Source organism: Ursus americanus, chromosome 15, assembly GCF_024610735.1.
Source record: "Ursus americanus isolate L20-20 chromosome 15, mUrsAme1.1.p, whole genome shotgun sequence".
NCBI classification, from domain to species: Eukaryota; Metazoa; Chordata; class Mammalia; order Carnivora; family Ursidae; genus Ursus; species Ursus americanus.
Window position 1 is genome coordinate 31,740,698 of NC_142141.1, and position 22,789 is coordinate 31,763,486.

General features: G+C 38.7%; 1 protein-coding gene across 4 annotated transcripts in view; it reads right to left on the reverse strand.

Annotated features, from left to right (window-relative positions):
• Positions 1–3,330: 3,330 nt before the first annotated feature.
• The window catches only part of NNT (nicotinamide nucleotide transhydrogenase), an 87,657-nt gene continuing 68,198 nt past the window's right edge, over positions 3,331–22,789 (reverse strand). For all 4 annotated transcript variants that reach the window (XM_045787395.2, XM_045787396.2, XM_045787394.2 and 1 more), the window contains exons 20-22: positions 7,139–7,257; positions 5,784–5,899; positions 3,331–4,283 (exon numbers count right to left, since the gene is read on the reverse strand). In XM_045787395.2, coding sequence (XP_045643351.1) covers positions 4,134–4,283; positions 5,784–5,899; positions 7,139–7,257 — 385 coding nt within the window. In that variant the 3' untranslated portion in view covers positions 3,331–4,133. The remainder of the gene's footprint in view (positions 4,284–5,783; positions 5,900–7,138; positions 7,258–22,789) is intronic.

Sequence of the window (22,789 nt, forward strand, 5' to 3'; positions counted from 1 at the left end):
TACACCTTACTGGAGAAGTTTCCAAGCTTCGTTTTTCCTGTAGTAAGTCAAAAACTAAGTAGGTGGATGGGGGGGGGGGGGGAATGGCCTTATTTGAATTTCTGAATGGTCCATTTCCTTGGGGCTTTACTCCTCCCTATACTTACACAAATCACATCGCTGCTGTGTTGTTCATCTTCCCAAATGCAACAGGAAGGAGGATGCGAAAGTTTAGATCTTCCTCTTCTGTCTTTATAATAAATAGGAACACCTCCAATCCCTTGCCCTAAGTTCTCAGTTCCTTTTTCACATCTCTCCATCGTTGGGGGAAGGAACTAGCTACCATCTTCCCATGTGTCATCTGCGTACCCCAAATCCACATCACCTCAATTCTTCTCAAAGTCTGTGACAAACACTTTTACTCCCCACCATTCTATCGCTGTCATGTGTACTTCCCCCAAACTCAGAGTCACCTGAGGTGAGCTGCATCCCTCTCTCCCCCTCTCCATCCAGTACCTTCATGCCGTTGTTATCCACAATGACTCACACAACACAGCCCAAGCACCCAGATCTCTCAAGGGCTGGTCTGGTCTCCGAGCAAAATTTGAAATACAGGGGCAAACTGGACTCCGTATCCTTTAGGCTATCTTTTCATTAGTATTAATCTTCAGAAATAGGCTTTTGGAAAGAATTGGAAAGCAGAGTTCAAAGTTGTGATCTTTGGCAAGAATATAAAGTACAAGTATTTTACATCGAATGAGGTAGTCATACGCTTTAAATCACCATGACAGAGATACAGTATCTCCCTCTAGTTGAGGTCAAGGTTTTAAAGTTCTCCATAATCATAAACTGGCCTTTCTCTATCTATCTATCCAATACAGTTTTCCACTCTTCCCCCAAAAAATATCTACCAAGATCCAACTCTTTCTTTCTACCACTATCTGAATCATTATATGTCAGAGTTTCAAGTATTCACCATTCTAATTACTGCCTCGTCATCTACATCACTAGTTTATCCAAAAGGTTTCCTTCCAGAATTACAGTATACACCACGGTAAATGTCTGTATAACCACTTAAATAGTGAACAGTTCAATTCTTTAGCCCAATATATAACTTCTAAAAGTTTAAGAACAGCAATCTTAAGTGCTTCAAAATCCAAATGTTACCATTTCTGCTCCTTTACTAAACTAACACTTTAAGTTTCACTTAAAGTTTTTTTTTCCCCTCCTTGTTAATTAAACTAATCCTTCTTTCCTTTGAGAATCTAAAGAGCAGTGCGAATATACAAGTTGCTGCCACTGGAGTATAGAGTTTTGGTTGTTTTCTTTTTTTCTCTTACCATTCTGACCCAATAACATTTGTTGGCAAAGACTCTCAAAAACTGGCAAGAGCTATAAATTAGACATTTGAACTATTCTCCCCTCGCTATCCAAAAGAGCTGTCCAACTTTCCAGTACTAAAATGCTTTTACTCGTAAGACTTATGCCTTAAGGGACTTGAAAATTTGCCTCTCAGTCAGATGAACACATGGGTTATGAGTTATTAATTATACATAATAAGGCTTTGGGATAGGATAAATTGAACTAAACCTTAAAGCTGACTGATACGTAATACATCCCATATTTGTGTTGGATGACAAAACAGCAAAATCTCAAAGTTAAGGCCATGACTTGGATGGAATCAGAAAGGCCAAGGCCCACTATCCAGATTCATTACCAAATACCTAACTGTTATTCCCTGAGTCCATAAACGCCCGAAACGCCCACTGCAGAGAAAGATTAGTCCTCTTTCAGGCCTCTCTATTCCAACTCCTAGAAAAAAATGTAGAGAGAGAATGATAAAAAGATTTATATGCCAGAAAACTGTCCACAGTTAGACAGACAGAAACATACATATAATGTATTAAAATTTATACATTTACTTATATACATTCTTTACTTAGATGTGTAACTTTAAACACAAACTCTCAATTTAAGACAAACAAGAGAAAATAAACGGTTGTTAAAAAGGCATAAAAGACACATCAACATTAGCCTTTCACTGCCTATGTGGTTTTGTTTTTGTTTTTGTTTTGTTTTGTTTTTTTGGTAACAGACTACGGGGTACAATGGATTTTTTTTTAATTATTTCTAATTGAATATCAATATATACTGTGAGCAATACAAGAATAAAAAGAAATCAGATCTTCCAGTTGTATGACTTAGCAGAAAATAAAGAATTATAAAACAGGATGGATGAAGATTATTTTTGTTGATATTAGATTTTACCATAAATAACCCAAGGCCACCAACTTTTAGGAGTATTAATTTAAGAAATTATGTACCCAAAAATCATTTAAATACCCTCACCAATAAAGTAAAATAAAACCACCTGAACGTTCGTTCAATTCAGTTAACACAACTGGATGACCAAGGACTAATGGGCAGCAAAGAATGAAGTCCTATCTTTTAAAAATACAGAAAAATGCTTACTATAAATAACAAAAATAAACAAATCCAAGTATAATTATTTTTAGTTTAAGCTGAATGCAGGAATTATCTCAAAAAAAAAAACAAAAACAAAAAAACCACCACCAACAAAAACAATCCAAGTTGCTGTTTTCCAGACGTACCTACTACTTTGAGAAAGGGAAAAGGATATAAATAAAGATACTATTTATTTTCTAGTAGAATTTTCATGCTATAATTCAGACTTGAGGTTACTAATGACCTGAGATCCATTAGCAAATTGCATTTACCACTTAAAAATTAAAAAGGAGTCTTTCCTGCTTTAAAACATATGTACACACACACAAACACATACACACACGTAGATCTAATCTCAGGCACAGCAAAACGGAATTTGATTACCAAACCAACAGAGACTGTGAGTTGTAAACGGAGTAAACACGAGCATTACAGTAAAAGAATTCACACCAGTTATTTCTGTTTCTGGTTTAGAGAGAGTTTTTATGTGTTTATAATTGTTTCGAGAAAAACTTAGTACCAAATTAGTTATATAGAGAGGAAGATATTGCAAGTATTCCTCACACATTCACCTATATAGAGCTTTTGGCATGATAGCAAAGTCACAAAGAAAATCTACACTTTTACTGCAAAATGACATGATCTTTACTGGTGCTTAAACAAAGAGGTAGCTAAAAAAAAAAGTGCCACCATTTTTCTCATATGTCATCAATTACATAAGACCTCAAAACACACTCTGATTTGGGAGAAAAAAAAAATTCTTGTCAACAGTTAAGAGACCGATTAATTTCATCTACTTCATAGTAGCAAGTCTTCCCCAAATGTTAGTAACAGGCAGAACTATTCACTTTAGCCCTTTGTTACCAGAGACAATTGCTACATCTCTACACAATGATGAACTCATTTTATTAGTAAATACTTGAATTCCATTCAAGTGCACTTAAATACAGTAATACACTTTATAAATTGATTGAAATTTTAAAAAGAACTCTGATTGGAAATGGGATTTTTAAAAATACAATATTGATTACAAATTACATGTTTCATTGGTGTCCTGGTGAAAATACAAAGCAAATGATTTGTTTCCAGCATCTCTGAAAGCTTATCTAGTCCTTTAATGTATTAAAATAGAGGTCAGAAAATACATCCCTGAAACATAGAATTGGAAGTACAGTTCCCAAAGTTGAAGCCAATTTGATATGGTTAATTCGGATTATGGTTAAATGGTAAGAGGATAGCTCAGGAGTTGACAAAAGTTTCAAATTAGTAACATTTGTCGAAAAAACATAAATGAAGGTTTACCGGGTCAGATTTTTCAGTACTAAGATCCTAAAGATTTAATTTCTTAAAACACTGCTGACTATTGAGGAAGAATAAAAAAAAAAAAAAAAAAACCCAAATGGATTACAACTAAAATGAGGCTGTTTTTTCTCCCTTTATAAAATACTTTTGGAATTCATACCACAAAAAATATGCACAGAAAGACATGTAGAATTTTCAATCTTTTTTTTTAATCGAGGGATCACTGCTCCTGAAAAATCTCCCTGCTTGCTTTGCTTTCTTCAGTCTTCTTTTTCTTCCAAGAGCTTTGCTACAGATGTCTATCAGCTGGACATAGCGATACTTTATTTGCCTGTTCCCACAACGGAAGAGGTGGCTTTGTCAGACAACAACTTGGTCTTCAAAAGTTACTTCTGGTAGGATTCTCTCACTTTTGCCTGCAGAGCGTCACACGTCTTCTTGGCATCGCCTAGAAGCATGGCCGTGTTGGGTTTGTAGAAGATGGGATTGTCCACTGCAGCGTAGCCAACACCCAAGGACCTCTTCATAACAATGACCTAAAGAGCAAAGATGAAGGGAGAGAGTGAGTGTATTGAACAGACCGGCCCAGGACGTGACAGACAGGCCAACAGCGCCCCGCCCCAGCTTTGAATGAAGCATGTCCCCCACTCCTGACTCCTGAGCACACAGACTTCTACGACACACAGGGAGCGTTTTCCAAATGCACGGTTACATTGTATTAACTTTCATCTGCCCGTGATAACAATCATGTTAACAATAGTTTATCTATGAATGATAAGATTACAAGAGATTTTCTTACTGCTTTTCTCCATAAAGACTATGTAACATTTTCTAGTCAGAAAAATAAGCATCTTTCTGTGGTGGGCTTAAGAGAATGAATTTAGCACATAAACTTCTGCTACGAATCCTAAGATAAATGTAGCTGAGTGGGAAAATGGTATGATTCTTATTCTATCACTTTAAAGCATATCAGAAATTTCCACGATGAAAGCCCAAAGAGCAATCCAGCCCATCGCAGGGCAGAGCTAATAACTAATATTATGCTCCTACAAAGCAAAATGGAAGAAGTAAGCCTATCTCTAATACTGATGTGTCACAGTCATTTACAATTACATGAATTATGGGCGATGCTATTCAGTTAAATATCAAGTCAGTTCTTAAGGAAATGGAAAGACCTTCTGTGGTAGTCTAGGACATGTAATCTATCTTGAAATAAGAGCAATATAAATTTACTCACACTTCACACAGCCTTGGTACAGTAATGCATTCTGCAAACTCTCAAATAGTGATGGCCAATGCAATAATTTTTCATCTCTACATGAGCAAGTGTGTATCTCACCCACCACAAATTTCAAGCTGACAAATTTTCCATAAAAAGAAACAAAATTAAACAGAAATGTACATTACATAATTATGACTGTTAAAATGCAGATCTGACCTGAGAGTGGGAAAGAGACCTGCCCTCCGCCGGGGCAGGGGAAACGTACAAGCCTTTGAGTTCTCTGTAACCCAGCAGCTAGCTTCCATAGAGGTGAGGTGCACAAGCAAGCCGCGCTTCCTCATGCCACGTTATAGTTTGGATTTCTAAATCACCTTTCTTCTGGACACTCCATAACAACAACAAATTCCCTTTCGAAAAAATTAAATGAAAAAATGTGCTCGCCTTCGTATATGAAGGCGATGATACTGACTCACTGTCCCAGAGGGAAGCCATCTGCTTCACTGGACTCTATCTGGAAGTCAGCCAGACTCATTCCAAAAGCTCACAGCTCTTTTTTCAGCCATGGTTACAGATTTTGTTAATCCATCCACATAATATCATCTAGTTCGAATGGTGACCAGGGCATTTATTTGGGTTCTCTGGTGACCACCGAATAGACAAAGCTGGATATAAAGAGCTGGGCCCTACACACACCCTAGGTCCTGGGGCTCCCAGACGGTCTCAGCCCTCCTCACCAAGCAAACCAGGACAGCTCTGCGTGCGTGTTTCAGGAGACATTTGATTATTAGAATGAAACACAAGCCTGAAACCTTACCTGCTTGGATTTCCAGACCTCGAGGACTGGCATGCCTGCAATAATAGAGTTGGGGTCTTCTTGAGCTGCTGAATTCACAGTGTCATTAGCTCCAATCACAAGGACCAAATCGGTGTCTACATGATAAAGGAAAAAAAGAGAAAATAAAAACCTCAAATGGGTCGTTTTCATTTTTTTCAGGCAAATTACAGTGATCTGGACTTTACAATAACAATAACAGAAGCTACTATTTATAGGATGCACACTTGTGCCAGTCACTGTACAAAGAGTTTTATCAGAGAGGTTCAGTAAACTAGCCAATGTCACACAGCTAAAAAGCAGTAGGTCCTTCATCTCAACCTGAGCACCCTGACTGGAGCTTGCATTATTCTGCTTCCCCTCCCCCCAGTGGATCTACCTAATCTGACTTTACAGTTTTTTTATTATCTCCCAATGATCTTGTCAGTTATATTATTTTATAAGATTTGCATCCCATTTTCATCTTTTAAAATGACCACATAAGATGCTATTTGATGCCCAAAAGAAAATGGTCTAAGGGTCTGTACCGTATTAAAGCTGTGTCCATAATTCCTGGAACTGGCAGGTTTCACACATAATTTAGCAACAGTGAAATCTGAAAGGGAGCATAAAATGGCCCAAATTCTCTCTTTAAGGACTATGATATAAATTACCTTAGAACTTTGCCAAAAATGCCATGTGAATGTAGATATACACACAACTTCATTATTTTTCTCTAATAAACAGTATTTTTTAAGTTTACAGTGGATACTTGCCAGAGGGAACCGGTTTAATTTTAACAAACATGATCTTGAGCCAAATGTCATTAACATTCAACATCTACCCAACAACAGCCATAAAGTACGGCACCTTATCTAGTGAAGTGCTCGTACTTTAAAAGAAAACGGAAGACTACTTTATTGATCATGAGTTGGCACAATTGGAAACCAGTAAAATCTCAGATGCTGACAAGAATTAGACATTAAATTATTAACAGGAGCAATTTCATAAATGAGGAACCTGGGGCTGAGTATCTAATTCCAGAAGTGAGAGTCAGAACCTAGATCCCAAAGCCAGGTCTCCACAGAGTCCCTCTGCAATGAGGTCCACCACCTCCCAAGATTTTCACCACCTTTCCGATCTCCTCATAGGCACCAAACTGCCCGTACCGCTCACAAGCCTGTCGTACCTTACTCAGTACCATCATTCATTTATTTCATTTCAACTGCACACCTACTAGGAGCAGGTTACTCTTCGTCTGACTAGTAGGTCTTCAGTAATCCCACAGTTTCTGTCCTAAGACTGGCATCACTTTCTTCGGACTAAGAATAAGCTTCACCATCGCCCCCACCACTTACCTGGGAAATCATGGTTGATCTCGTCCATTTCCAGCACAATATCATATGGCACCCCAGCCTCAGCCAGCAGCACATTAAGCTGACCAGGCATCCGGCCTGCAACTGGGTGAATTCCAAACCTAGACATGAAACAAATGAACCGTTGGCCTTGCATGATGGGCCAAAATGTACAGAGACCCCAACATCACGTCCAAATCTGCACACTTTGTTCTCTATACCTCTGCTCTTCCAGGTACTATCTGATCTCTGCAAGAGGGGCTAGACCTAGTCCAGATACATGATCAATCTACAAATATTGAAGTTGGAAGTTTAATCTCTCAGTATACACACATGATAACTCCTCTCAAGAAATAAGTGTAACCTTAGAAACTGACTCTTCATATGTTTTAAGTACAATGAATTTCCAACATTAATAAATAATATCACCTTACATTTAATAACCATTATGTTCTCTCATGATACTTTCTGATAAATCTTGCATCTTTAAAAACTTACGTAAGTCAGCCTGGAATTAAACACTTGACACGCAAAATCAACATTATTCCATCAAAAGCTGACTCCACATTCAACTTTAACCTCTACATTCAAAGCTGGAGAAATAAAATATTGTCATGTACAGGAGGTAAAGGCCTCCAATCTTTCCGAGAGTGATATGAAGCATAACTCTGCATCCCAGGAGAAATGGGATAGCAACATGCTGGAGTGTTTCAAAGAGAGAGTAAGACAAAAATCAGAGGTCCACACTTTTATTAGGGCAAAAGAAATCAAAGCATCAAGCAATTTCTTTCAACCACAACCATGATGGGATCTTTGGGGTTATTTAATCCAGCCTCTTGCCCACAGTACTGATCTCTGTCTCCTCAGCACTGGGCACCATGCTTGACACATAGGAGTGTCGATAAGGAGTGAGAGTGAGTGAGTGAGTGAGTGAGTGAGTGAGTGAGTGAGTGAATGAGTGAATGAATCCACGAAGAAATGCACTTTATAGTAGTTCTTGGCAGGGACCGATCCAACCTCAGCTTAAATACCTTCATTAACTAGAATCTTACTTCTTCCTGAGGTCTGTTCCATTACTAGACCATCCCAATAATTACATCACACACTTTCTCTCTCTCTCTCTCACACACACACACACACACACGTTCACAGTCAGCCAGAGAACCCCCATCTCATTGCTTTCCAAGGTCTGTAGTTTTGCCAGCTGGAGCCTTAATGAGTCTGCTCCCTCTTTCATGCGTGGACTCCTCTGAGCTATCCTAGGTGCCTACTAAGGCAAACATCCTCAGTTCCTTCAACTATTCACTGCCGACAGGACCCACTGCTGCCCTCGTCGCCTGTTTCTACATTGTCAGTATCCAGCTCAAACCTCAGGCCCCCAAAGTGAATACAGTATCCTGGATGTGACCTAGATGCAAACGGCACAGCAAGAAAATCACATCCTGAGACCTTTCACCGACAACGCCTGAGTCTGCACCGGCCTTTACCACGACGTGGTGCTGGCTCCTACAGAAGCTACGGTTGCTTAAGATGCCCTGTTACCTTTCATGGTGACTACTGCCAAGTAGTACTCCCCGCTTCTAACACAAGTCCTGCTAGGATCAGATTAAAGCAACAGAGGAATTAATGCCTCCCCCAAAAGTAGGCCTGAAAAGAGCTTTAAAATGGCCTTTTATATTGCCCAAATAGCTGATAAATGATACTCTACATCTTTAGAAGTGATAATGAAGAGCCTAAATTATCGGGGGTCTTGTAATTGGGGAGGAAAAAAGACATCAAGTGACAGGTATTCTTCTATCGAATTCACTTTTATATCGTCTTCCTTCTGGGATCACTGAATGTTCCTTAAATAACAATTTATGTTAACAAAACAAAAACAAAACCAGAAACCCTGGGCTAAAAGGACACAAAACAGTTACCTCTAAGCAGTTATACAAGAGATAATCATTTTACTTCTCTTTTTTTAATATATGTTCCAAATTTTCTATGAGAATGTATACTTTTGTGGGGGGATCAAACCATGTCATTGAAGGGCTTCTGGGAAACTTTGAAGGGCTAGGAGGACAATGAGATCAATGTCCTTGGCCCAGCTGGGATCTTCCCAGTTTCACAGTTGCCAAAAGGAGGAAGATGTACAACTTTCTAGGGTGGAAAAAAATTACCTTCACTTAAAATAAGTTAACACTTCATGCTCTTCTATTGTAATACAATTTACAAATGATTTCTCATATATCGTTTCCTTCTATCCCTAATCATCTTTTAAAAATCTCCATCAAGAGTTAGAATGTAGAGCAAGTGATTCAAGCCCAGTCCTCAGTTAAACAAACAAGGCTGAAGAGCTGCGCTCCGCTAACAAAAAGAAGCAAGACCGTAGATCTGTTCTGGCCCAATGGCTAACGCTGCCTCTTCGTGAAGTGCTATGGAGTTTACACAACTTCCGTAGTATGTAGCTAGGCTGGGATTCAAACTCAGGTCCTTCTGCCTCAAGAGTCTGAACTTTTAACTACTACATAATATAGGAGAATAGTCAGGCAATTTGAGAGGGATTTCTGCTGAGTTAACAGCTCCGGTTTACTAGTTGTGTTGACGTTGGGCAGGTTCCTGAAGGACTCTCTCTGTCTCAGTTCTCCCACAGAGTAGTAACCAGCTGTTACTATAAGCCCACATCCTGCCAAGGGCTAGAGAAAACTCTGCATAGAACAGACTTGAGAAATACCTATTTATCTCTGCTTGAAGGAGTTCCAAATATCCAATTCACAGTGTTCTTTGAGAATAATTGAGAACCCAGAAAGTTTTCAACAACGCTATGAGCTACAAAACAAAATAAGTTAAATATTTGCATGAACAAAGAGACACAGGAGAAAAATATGTCTCAGTATATGAAGTAGCTACAACAACTTAAAACATTTACGAGCACCTGCTGAATGCTGGGGAAGTCGATTCCAAAAACAAGTACTCGGGGTGGGAGCTAGAAGTTACCTGGACAGAATGCACTATTTCAATCTCTTTCCACTACGTCATCATCTTTCCCTCAGTGGGCTAGCTGTAGTTTTATTCTAGTGAAAATAAAATTAAGGACAGTCATTAGTTCACTCCAGACCATGGTCACCCAAACTCATCACCTCGTAAGGTTTTAAAATCTTTAACCACAAAGTCTCCTGTCATTTTGGGGACTGTCACAGTTCGACGCTTGAGTATAATTTTAAAATGTTCTCTAAGGACAAGATTGCTTTCTTTTTAAACTGCACATTGCTATCCTAATGTCATAATCTATACCAAACCAGAGTTTTCAATCACTCCTGAAAACAAAAGAAGGCAAAATACTGACAATTGATGTTCCCATTCTTCATGTAGTAAACGCAAACTGTACTGTGGCTCTTTTCACGCTGTCTCAGAGCAAGCACTTCTGCAAAGTCAAACGGACTCTTAGGTTGGGGTACCTACTTTAAAATTTTAGTATTTTTTACAGTGGCAATAACAAAATATTTTTTAAAAAATTCTCCAGGAATCAAACCTGATGCTCAATAAATGGGGCTTATTATTACTAAACCTCAAATACGAATATAAATATCATTTTAATACTTTAATAATAATATAGTATTTTAGGGACTCCTGGCTGGCTCAGTTGGAAGAGCATGTAACTCTTGATCTCAGGGAACTGAGTTCGAGCCCCATGTTGGGTATGGAGCCTATTTTTAAAATTTTTTAAAAAGAAAGGAAGAAGGAAAAAATAATAGTATAGTACTTTAAGCATGAATATAAAAAAAAAAACAGACCTAGAGAAAGTGCATTATATTGAAATTACTAAAATTCACTCCAAAGCCTGCTGATTGCATGAATTTAGAAGAAGACAAGACATGATGAATGGAAGTTTCAAAGGTGCTTGATTTTGTGAACAACGGCAGGATGGTTCTCTCACATTCATGAAAAGGTACTCTTATTCTTATCATTGACTAGACTTAATGAAAAAAATAAACAACCAGATTTAGTTCTGGGAGCTATGGTTTAAAAGGATCAGAAGGTACTTGGCTAAGGTTCAAGAGAAACACAAAACATCTAATGACTTAGAAAACAACACACTCTAAGTGAAAAAAGATCAAATGGCTTGAAAAAAGGCAAAATGTCATTTTCGAGCAGACCAAATAAAACAGAAGTGGACCAAATCATCTCATTTTCATAAAACAGAAGAAAAGAAAATGGTCTTCAAATGCACAGGAAAGAATTGGAATAAAAAAATTTTAAAAAAATTTAAAAAAAGAAAAAGAAAAAAAGACTTTCTGTTAACTATTTAAAAACAAATGCCCCAGTTAGGGAAAGTTTCCATCTTCTTTTCTGGGGTCAGGAAGAGAGAGGCTCAATGTCAGCTGATGTACCAACCACCAGTTCAGTGCAAAAAGGATTCAAGAGCATCTCCCATACAAAAACAAAGGATGGTTGGCTGGCAGTGGACATAATCAAGACAGGTGCGGCCCTGACACAGCCCTTCATTTAAGGGAGGATTGGGGAGGATTAAAAGCAATGGTCTTAACCACTAGTAAGAGACAGCAATGAAATTCAGGATTTCTAGAACTACAAGAACTCTTCTACCTCAATCCAATGGTACTATAATTGCCACGAATTACTCACTTGTACTCTTTGGAAATGTGAATAACAAATCTTGAACACTGAAAATTTCTCCTAATCTCCCAGTCTTCCTGATCACCAATAAGCATTTCCTCCACCCCCCATGTCCAAACCTCTTCCCAAAACCTGATACGTAACACTTAAGGAAGACTTTGAGTCACCGTATTACGTGCTATTTAAGGTCTGTATTAGTTTCCTATTGCTGCTGTAACAAATTACCACATATTTAGTAACTTAAAACAACACAAGTTGATTATCTTACAATTCTGAAGGTCAGCAGCAGAAAATCAGTTTCCCTGCACTAAAATCAAGATGTTGGCACAGCTGCATGTCTTCTAGAGGCTCTAGGGGAAAATCCATTCCCTGACTTCTCCTGCTTCTGGAGGCAGCCCCCATTCCTTAGCTTGTGGCTGCATCCCTCCGACTTCTGACGCCGCTGTCCTATCTCTTCCTCTGACTCTCTCTTACGACTTCTTCTAGGACTCTCTCCAACTCCTTCCTCTCTGAGGACCCTAGTCATGACACGGGCCTGCCTAAATAATCCAAGACAGTCTCCCCACCTCAAAATCCTCCCCTAAACTCTACAAAAGCCCCTTTTACCACATGAAGTAACATGTTCACAGGTTTGGGGGACTGTAGGTGGACTCTTCAGGGCCACTATTCAGCCTTCCACAAACTTCCTTTCCAGTCTTAAAATTCCTTGAACTAGGGTTTCTATTTTAGCTGAAAAATCCAATATATACTATGCAAATTATTTATGGATTGCAATTCTGTATACCTCTTTTATTCCAGTAAGTTTTTCATCTTAATTAATTTATTTGTTTTTAATACTGCCCTTATCTTTAAATTAATCCATCTGGCCATCATCTTTATGCTTTAACTGACATTTCTTGAGCCAAATTAGAAATCAAAGACCTCTAAATGTACTTGTTGTTATTGTAATATTTGATCAGCTACAGACTACGTAAAGACATTATTTCTGCTGAGCTAGTTGTGAAGGGTAAATACTCACAAAGCTCACCAATATGCTATGCTGAGCATCCCAAAGGACAGATCATTTTTTATCTGTTGGCATAATAATTTATTATACTAAACCTTAAAACCCTAATGTTGGAGAAAAACACACACAAGGCTGTCACAAGAAAATGCCAGTGTTTTGAGAGAAATAACAGAACACACTGAATTTGTAGAAATATATATGTGTATGCTGTTAAGTCAATGGGAGTTAATAACAATTTTGGCCCATGTAACTGGCTAATCTCCAAAGTATGTATTAAAGTTAATTATACCAGACATTGGTTTGGCCATGGCCAGCAATTTTCAGGCACTGATGGCCAAAGCTCATCAATGTTCCATCATCGTATGAAGAATATCCAGAATTTGAAAATGCAAAGCCTACTAGCCTTTTAGTTCTTCCCTCTGAGCCATGAAAATAATCTTTATTGTACACATGCTTAACAAAGAAGAATGAGCTGTCCCTGTCCACAGGATTCTGCAGAAGGAAAATAAATACTAAGATGAGATCACAGAAAGATCTTCAATGTTCCCAGAACTCTTTCCTGATGCCCCTCCTCCTTATGATGCCCTCGATCACAGTAACCGGCTGACAGGACTATGCTCTCCAAAATGGGAGCAATACGAATACAGGAACCGGGTCTTATTATCAGCTCGCACAGCACCTGGCACTCCTTCTAAGGACGAAATGGGAGGGAAGGAAGGAAAGCGTTTTAAGTAACACAGTGTGTTCAGTAAGGTACATTGACTCATAAACGTTCTACATCTCGTTTTAGAGAAAGGATTTAGAGAAGTAGTAAAGAGTAGCAGCGAACATTCTGGATACCACTGCCGGGATTCACAACATTTGGACAGTTTACTTCTGTATGCCTCCCTTTCCTCTGTGCGCAGTGGGACTGAGAATAAACCTCTTCAGAGGATTATTGCGAGATTTAAGTGAGACAGTTCATATAAAGAGGTTTTTATAACAAAGTGCTTTAGACCAATGCCGAGCATAATAAGCCTTTAATAAATTAACCTTCAATGATCATATTCTATTCAAGTACATCTGTGTAATATAAATGCTCATGTGTATTTTTCAAGTAAATGCACCTTTTAATGATCATTTATATAAAAAGAAATACACATTTTTACATTAAAACAAATGTTGGTTTGATGTCAACATTTTCTGAGTTGGTTTTCTAATTTTTACCTTAAAATTCCAGTCATTATCAACATAGCCCAATAAAACCAGAAGTTCTTTGTATTCACAACTACATCAAAAGACTAAAGATATTATATAGTCAATATAGTCTGAGGCCAGTAACTGTAAATGCTGGACTCACTGGGACCTCGTTCATAATTAATATTCAGATACACACTTACGTGATAAAGTCAAATTTCAAAAGGCCATGTTTAACCGTTCCACAGATACTATTAGGCAAAGAAGTACTGTTTCCTCAACTGACAGATACAACAAATATCATTGTTAAGTCAGGATAATCTTTTCACTTATCTTGAAGCAAGAAAAATTTCAATACTTTTTGCTATTTTCCTCTCTCAAATATGAAAATGATAGTCTTTTGTGAAACATTATATAATAAAAACTAAGGCCTCAGTCCCTGATTAAAGATAGACCCAGGCATGGTTCAAAAAAAGTGGAATAATCTACTCCAATAAAACAACTGATCTTCAGAGCTTTTTAAATTACCCAAAAAGAACAAAACAAATAAGAGTGTATACAAGAGCTATTTGTAAATATCGCGTGAATTGGATAAAACTTGGTAAAGAGGCAATTCAAAAAACACATTTTCTAAGCCTCTTTTATAACTAACATGATGATATAAACCCCATTCTTACGCTTTTTCGCAACTTCACATTAGATTTCAGACACCACATGTTCTAAAGGGGACACAACAATGTGAGTTCCCATGATCGTGGACCATGGAGACAATATGTCCTGACCAGGGCGCGTTACAGCAGTTGTTCTAGGACATGTGGGACTAGTAGAGAAAATAAAACATTCACCACATGGATCCTACCACAACTGTTCAAATAAACTACATTTTCCTTCTTGCATTATGGAAATATCCAGATTTAGTTCAGTAATAAAAAATGAAGATGAGCCAAGTAACCCAATTCAACAATAAGACAGAGAAACTACAGAGACAACTGGGCCTCGTTCTACAGTATTTAGCATGTTTCCTCCATTTGCTGCCTCTTACTTTTATAAATACTGCAAAGGATCTTCAGATCCAAAAAAATATCTTTTTATAACCGTCAACCACTTGCTCATACGTTTTGCCAGTCACTGCACAAAATGTGTTTTGATACTAAAGATGTTCAAAGGGTTCATTTCCTTTCTTTTACTGTGTTTTATATTTTCAAATATACATTGACTACATTTGGGAATTCTGCCTTCCCAATACCATCATCCCACCATTTTCCTAAATATGTTATTTTAAGCTCCTAGGAAGTTGACAAATTAATGAGGAAAAAGACTTAACAAAGGGAAAATTTTTTAAAGTTTCACTTGTTGAAAGCCTATTTGTTCTTCCTGTTTTTAACCATAAATATTTATAAACCAATAAAACCTTTGGAGGGCTGGGGTGCAGGATGTGGGTGGCTGGCACCGCTAGGCAGCTCGGGAGCCTGGCCCGGGGGACAGCTCTGGGCCTCCCCCAGCTGTCCTGGTGCTGCTGCTCCCTCTTGCGATTACACGCGAGGCAAGTCAGGCTCCCCCACTCAGAATGGGATTTTGGGAATCACTTCACCATTTCTCTCCTCATTCCCCTACCTCAGGATTTCTCAGGTTTTTGTCACTTACTATCCAAAGATCTCCAGGAAAAGAATTTTTTCAAGAGTGCTAATGACAATGATATTTCTTAGGGAGAATGACATTCAATTCCTCCAACAAGAACGTCTTGGTCTGATCGGGCTGCTGAAACAGTGTATCATAAACTGGGTGGCTGAAACAACAAACGTGTCCATCTCAGAGTTCCGGAGGCTGGGAAATCTGAGATCAAGGCACTGAGAGATTTCTGCAGTGGTCTGGAACTGAACCTGTAATATCTCCAAGCAAGGGAAGCCAGAAGGCAGTGGAATAAAATCTTCAAAGAATGGCGAGAAAATAATTGTCATCATGGAATTGTAAGGTATATGAAAGAGAGGAAGAAAACTTATTATTAACTTCTCCCTAAAGAACCTTTGAAAGATATATTTCATATGGTATTTATTTGTCTTTCTTGGATTTATTTCGTTTAGCATAATACCTTCTAGATCCATCCATGTCATTGCAAATGGCAAGATCTCATTCTTTTTGATGGCTGAGTAATATTCCATTCCATATATACCACATTTTTTTATCCATTCATCAGTCAGTGGACACTTGGGCTGTTTCCGTAATCTGACTGTTGCAGATAATGCTGCTATGAACACCGGGGTGCATGTATCCCTTTGAATTAGTATTTTTGTGTTCTCTGGGTAACTGCCTAGTGGTGCAATTACTGGATCATAGGGTAGTTCTATTTTTAACTTTTTGTGGAGCCTCCATACTGTTCTCCAGAGTGGCTCCACCAGTTTGCATTCCCACCAACAGTGCAAGAGGGTTCTCCTTCTCTGCATCCTTGCCAACACCTGTTTTCTTGGGTTGCTTGATTTTAGCCATTCTGACAGGTGTGAGGTGGTATCTCATTGTACTTTTGATTTGCATTTCCCTGATGATGAGTGATGTTGAGCATCTTTTCATGTGTCTGCTAACCATCTGTATGTCTTCTTTGGAAAAATGTCTATTCATGTCTCTGCCCATTTCTTAACTGGATTATTTTTTGGATGCTGAATTTTATGAGTTCTTCATATATTTTGGATACTAACTGAAACAGACTCTTAACTATAGAGAACAAACTGATAGTTGCCAGAGGGGAGGTGAGTGGGGGGATGGGTGAAATAGGTGAGGGGGATGAAGGAGGGCACTTGTTGTAATGAGCACTGGGTGATGTATAGAATTGCTGAATCACTATATTGTACACCTGGAATTAATAACACACTGTAAGTTAACTAGAATTATACAGATAAAATACAGATAAAAACCTAAAAAATAAAAAATAGAGAGCTAAAATAGACCTTAAAGATTCTCCAACCCAACAACTTTCTAAGGCAGGACTCCTTTATATAGAATTACACCAAATATGTGTGCACTGTATTCCATCACAAAACAGGCTGGGAGCCCCACTGCAGATGCAATGAAGAGGCCCTGGTCTGCGCTACATACACCTGAAGGACTCCAGTATTCTATGTTTGCACATGGCAATGCTCCATTCCGAGGAGGGTCCATGAAGGTAATAAAAAGATCTGTTACTATATTCAATTATTTGTGCATTTCATCTGTGAAAAATATGGTGGGATTTGACAAGGCACGTTTCTTTGGTTTATCATGTTCTGATCAGAACCTCTGATTGACAGCAGCAAGTCATGGATTAAAAGCACAAGGAAGTTTTTTGTTTTTGTTTTTGTTTTTAATAAATAACTGTAGCAAATGCAGTTTAGAATAAAAACTTACAAAACACGAAGCAGGGCAAATGTTATGCAAATTATCCTTACTGATGGAAAGGCTGGGACCAGCTAGGTAGGGTTAGCTTAACCACCTGAAGAGAAACATGGTGATGCAGTAGGAAAAAACCCTCCTGACAAGGCCACTGCTGTCCACAAACACTGATTAACGAGAAAGGCTGTGGAATCAACTTTCTGGCAGGGATTTTTAGGTAAAAGAACAGACACCCACCTCTCTAAAATTGTGAACGTCCTTAGAAGCACAATTCTGAATAGGAAAAAAAAATGTTCATTTCATTTCCTAGAATGTTCCAATAGCCAGAATTAGAGAACATTATGTACCTTTCATTCTTTTTTTGAAGGCAAATCTGGGCTGACCTGCTACTCTGATCTGAAATCTGGTGTTTATCTATGGCCTCCCCTTCTTCAGGAAAAAAAAAAAAAAAAACTCTGAATGTGAAAGAGCTTACAAAAATGTCTCGGGCACAGTTTTTCTAATACAGAAGAAAAGAACCTGTTCTATGACTGTGAATGAGAAAATGTGTGACAAAAGGCTACAGTCCCATTTTCCCTTTGTGCATGTGGCCTGTGACACTGACGTCACCGGAAGAATGAGAAGTCATCTAAAGAGGACAGGCCAGACGACAGCACGAACACCGACGCAGCCCTCTGCAGAAGCACATCCCAGCACCGCCCGTTCCCTTCCGAGGACGTTTTTATAGATCGTGCCCAAATCTGGCTTTTCCACCACCGAACCAAATCCAGCAACCAAGCCCAGAATAGAAACTGTATGACGACTGACATGATTTTTATTTCAAAATAACCAACAAGACTATGAAGAATGATATCACAGGAAAAACTGAAATTCTATCTGCCACTCATTCTAAAATATTATATTCTGGAATACTGCAGAGACTTGGTAAAAAATTCTACAGAATTTCATCTTCCTGTCTGAATAACTTTCACGACGTGTTAGAAAGTAATGGCCAGTGAGCACCAGAAGATGAAACTGTAAGCAAAGTATTGAAGAACTGGAACATGAAGTGAGAAACGGCTTTTATTTATTTATACTCCGCCATGTTTACATGCACCTCGTTGAAGAACCTCAGCTCAGGGTTTATTATGACTCAGGCTAGAACAAGATGCCAGAAAACACCCTGATGGTCAGAGCCACCAGTTTCACCTGTAGTGACAGTCTCTCCCTCAGACCGCCAGAACGCCTGTGACAAGACAGACCAAGAACGGAGTTCTAGAATGAACGGTAAGGCAGAGGCTATAAAAGCATCTAAATCACAGGCTTTCTTTTCACCACACCAATATGCTGTGAATAGTATAAACAGAAAGCCAAAGGCAGTCTGGCCAACAGTCAGAACGTGGGAGCAGCAGGGTTGCTTTTAAGAGCACAAGAGACACCTTTGAACTAAGAAACTACTGGCAATTCTATACAATAGGCTGAACACAGATGTGAGTGAACGCACATACTTTCTTTGGTTTTCCTCTCTTCCACCGAAAGTTTCATTCATGTGACTAATTATACAAATAACTCCCGGGGCGCCTGGGTGGGTCAGTCGTTAAGCGTCTGCCTTCAGCTCAGGGCGTGATCCCGGGATCCTGGGATCGAGCCCCACATCAGGCTCCCTGCTCCGCTGGGAAGCCTGCTTCTTCCTCTCCCACTCCCCCTGCTGGTGTTCCCTCTCTCGCTGTGTCTCTCTCTGTCCAATAAATAAATAAAATCTTAAAAAAAAAAAACACTATGTAATGAGTTGTTCAGTGAATGGTCATTAACATGAATAGTCACACCTAAAAAGAACATACTGCAAAGCTGTCATAAAAATGCTAAGGGCACCTGGGTGGCTCAGTCAGTTGGGTGTCTGCCTTCAGCTGGGGTCATGATCCCAGGGTCCTGGGATCGAGTCCCTCATCGGGCTCAAGCAGGAAGCCTGCTCCTCCCTCTGCCTCTGCCTCCCCCTTTCTCTGTCTCTCATGAATAAAGAAAGAAAATCTTTTTTTTTTTAATGCTAAATAATGTCTTGTTTCTTTACTCAAACACAAAATATTTTATCTGGCCTAATATCTATTCTCTTCAGAAGCATGTGCCTTTATTACTTTACAAATTTGAATGTCCTATCTCTTCCTGCACCCCAATAAATAACAAATCCATGAAGACTGAACTCTATTTATTTGAATTACATTTAGCCCATGAAAAAAAAAATCCAGTTAGATGGACAAAATATCTCATCTTGAAATATCTTCAAAGAGTAGATTCCTTAGCAAAACTATCATATATTTAAACCTATAGCCGTGTCACACGAGACTGTAAAACACTATTAAACCACAAATGCCACTGGTGGCTAGATGTGTTTAGACAGAAAATGAAAAAAAAATTAAATGTTTCTAAAAACCTGCAAAGAGAAATTCATATTACAAGTGTCATAAAAGGTTTAAAATGTCCCCTGGACAACTAACTACTCTTCTTTGCATTCGGACCCCTCCTACCCTACTTTTCCTAGCATACTATCACATTAAATGGAATTCGTTCACTGATTCATTTGTTTATAGGTTTGTTTTCTTCATAACTATACACTGCTGAGAGTGGCAACTGGGCTTATTCCTCCTTTTTTTTTTAAAGATTTTATTTATTTATTTGACAGAGAGAGACAGCCAGAGAGAGAGGGAACACAAGCAGGGGGAGTGGGAGAAGAAGAAGCAGGCTTCCAGCAGAGGAGCCTGATGTGGGATTCGATCCCAGGACTCTGGGATCACGCCCTGGGCCGAAGGCAGACGCTTAACAGCGGAGCCACCCAGGCGCCCCTATTCCTACTTTTATCTCAACGCTTTTACCTCAATACCTGACAGCAATAAATTTCTATCAACAAATTATTAATAAAAAGATATAGTTGAACGTTAACAGGAAAGCAACATATAACATCAGCTAGCCAATCAAAGAAATTGAAAGGTGGTGTCATAAATTCAAAAGACCTCTGTGATAATCCGAGCAATAATGCTTTCTGAAAAGAAAATCAAACTGTGATTAATTGCAAAAAGAAAAAAATTACACCTCTTTCTAAGAATTACTGGGAACACTATTTCTGCTTTATAATGAAAAGCCCATCATATGGACCCAAAGGTTGGGCAATAAAGAGAAAAAACATCTACACTCTTGTAGTGTAAAATTTTTGTAATAAAATGCTTTTAGAGATCAAGCATAAGTTAGGTAAGTTACAGAGGTGTTCTGGGCAAGTGGGAAGCAACAATATACTGGCCACTAAAGAAAGTCTAGATCAGTGAACACTCATGAGCTGCTGTCATGAAATGTCATGTGCTTCATTATGTAATCACAGCTCCCGGTGAGCATGTTATGACTATAGCCGAAGTGAAGGAAAACGAGTGTCTCTAGATCAATCATTAGCCATGAAGCCAGACAGACTGTATGACAGATGCAATTTTTCTTGGCACCACTTGGGCATAACTAATTGATGACAATCGTATGTCCACACTGGCACATTTCCACAGGGGATGTGTGTAAGTATGTCACCACATCTGGATGCTAGGCATGCTGGGTCCTGAGGCACAAAGATCTACTAAAACCAGAGCCCCAGCAGCTGTGCTCAATGAACACCGTGGGAGCTCCACAGGGTGATGAAAGGACTAAATTACTGCAAACTGTAAATACAGATTTATTTCATTAAAATACGAGGTAACACTGCAGCCATTGCTTGTGAAAACAGACATTTGTCTCCTAAAAAAAAAAAAAAAAAAAAGCTAGCATCTATGGATACACGTATTCCTAACTCCGTCAAGAAAATCTATACTTCTCCTAGGAGAAGATGACAATGCATGTAAGACTAAATCGACAGTTTCTATGACTCCCTTTAAATTAAAAAAAACCCTACTCAGAAACTAGAAAGGAAAAATAGGATCATTTACTGTCACTGCGTTAGCAAGAATAGTTCCAGACTCTTCCATTTAATTCAAACATGAAATCTGCATAACTTGTTACAAAGCCCATGTTGAAAATTCAACAGATCACAGTAAAAAAACAAACGGATATATTAAAATTTAATTTCATCTTTATTATGAAATTGATCAATATAAGTGGTTAACTTTTCCTAACTCACAAATAGAGAAATTAGACTGAACAACAATTTTATTCTGATCCTACATAATAATTAAGTTTATTATTTAAAAAATTATTTGAACAAACTACGACAATTACGTGAAATGACAGAACGCTCTCTCCCGTCAAGTCTGACATCCTGTTCACAAAATTATCAATAAAACACAAATTATAATTGAGATTCTATTCATATATGTTTAATTAAATATCTCCCATATATCTTAAATAATTATTATTCCCACTCAGGGTGACAGAAATCATCCTGAAACAGCAATTTATCTTATGTCTTCAGGGATCAAAATCAAACTTTAATCAGCTCAGAAACTGAGATTTCATTTGTCTCATCCCTTTTTTTCCAGATCATTTTCTCCATCCCTCTTATTCCTTTCCCCTCACATCCTGCTTTCGTCAAGCTACCCTACAGTCATGATGCTCCCCAACTTTGCATCCACCTCACCCTGAACTGATTTTCCAAGATGTCTGGCTAACATAGGCTGGTCAATGGGTAATAAGAGAGGGATGTCAGATCAATCATTCCCTTCCCAGAGGATAACTAAGATGGGAAAGCCATCTTTCTCTACTTCATTAAGACTGCCACTCATGTCCTAAATATGTGTGGTGATAGAAGGCATTACTAATACTTCAGACTTCTCACATGTGGACTGAATAAAGAAAAACAACTTCTTTTTAGGAAAATCATAAAAGATTCTTTAACACATCCTTTCCTTATGTAGGTCTGCAATGCTTTAAGTGGCAAGCCTACGATTAAAAGGGCAGCCCCGTACAATACCGGGTAAGAAAATGGGCAATGGTGACCAAAATGAGACTTCATATGTGAATCAAAAAACAAAGTCAGGGGGGCACCTGGGCGGCTGTTGGTTAAGCATCTGCCTTCAGCTCAGCTCATGATCTCAGGGTCCTGGGATTGAGCCCCCCATCAGGCTCCCTGCTCAGCAGGGAGCCTGCTTCTCCCTCTCCCCCTGCTCATGCTCTCGCACTCTTTCTCATGCACTTGCTCTCTCTTAAATAAGTAAATAAAATCCTTAAAAAAAAAAAAAAACAAGTCAGTGAAGTCGATGATTTTTCTCATCCTCTATCTTGTTTTCTAAGATTATACTAAACATGGAAACATCTACATCACAGAAAAGCTGGTCCTACCACAAAACAGTATTTTGACTCTCTATGAAAACCACTAACTATGGATCACAGGAAGGCAGAGTGGGGAAGGAGTGAGAGAGGGAAGGAAGGAAGAGAGAAAAGTGCAGCTGATACTAAAATGTTAAATCCACTTGAGGCACCTGGGCGGCTCAGTCAGTTAAGTGCCAGACTCCTGGTTTTGGCTCAGGTCATAATCTCAGGGCCCTGATCTCAGA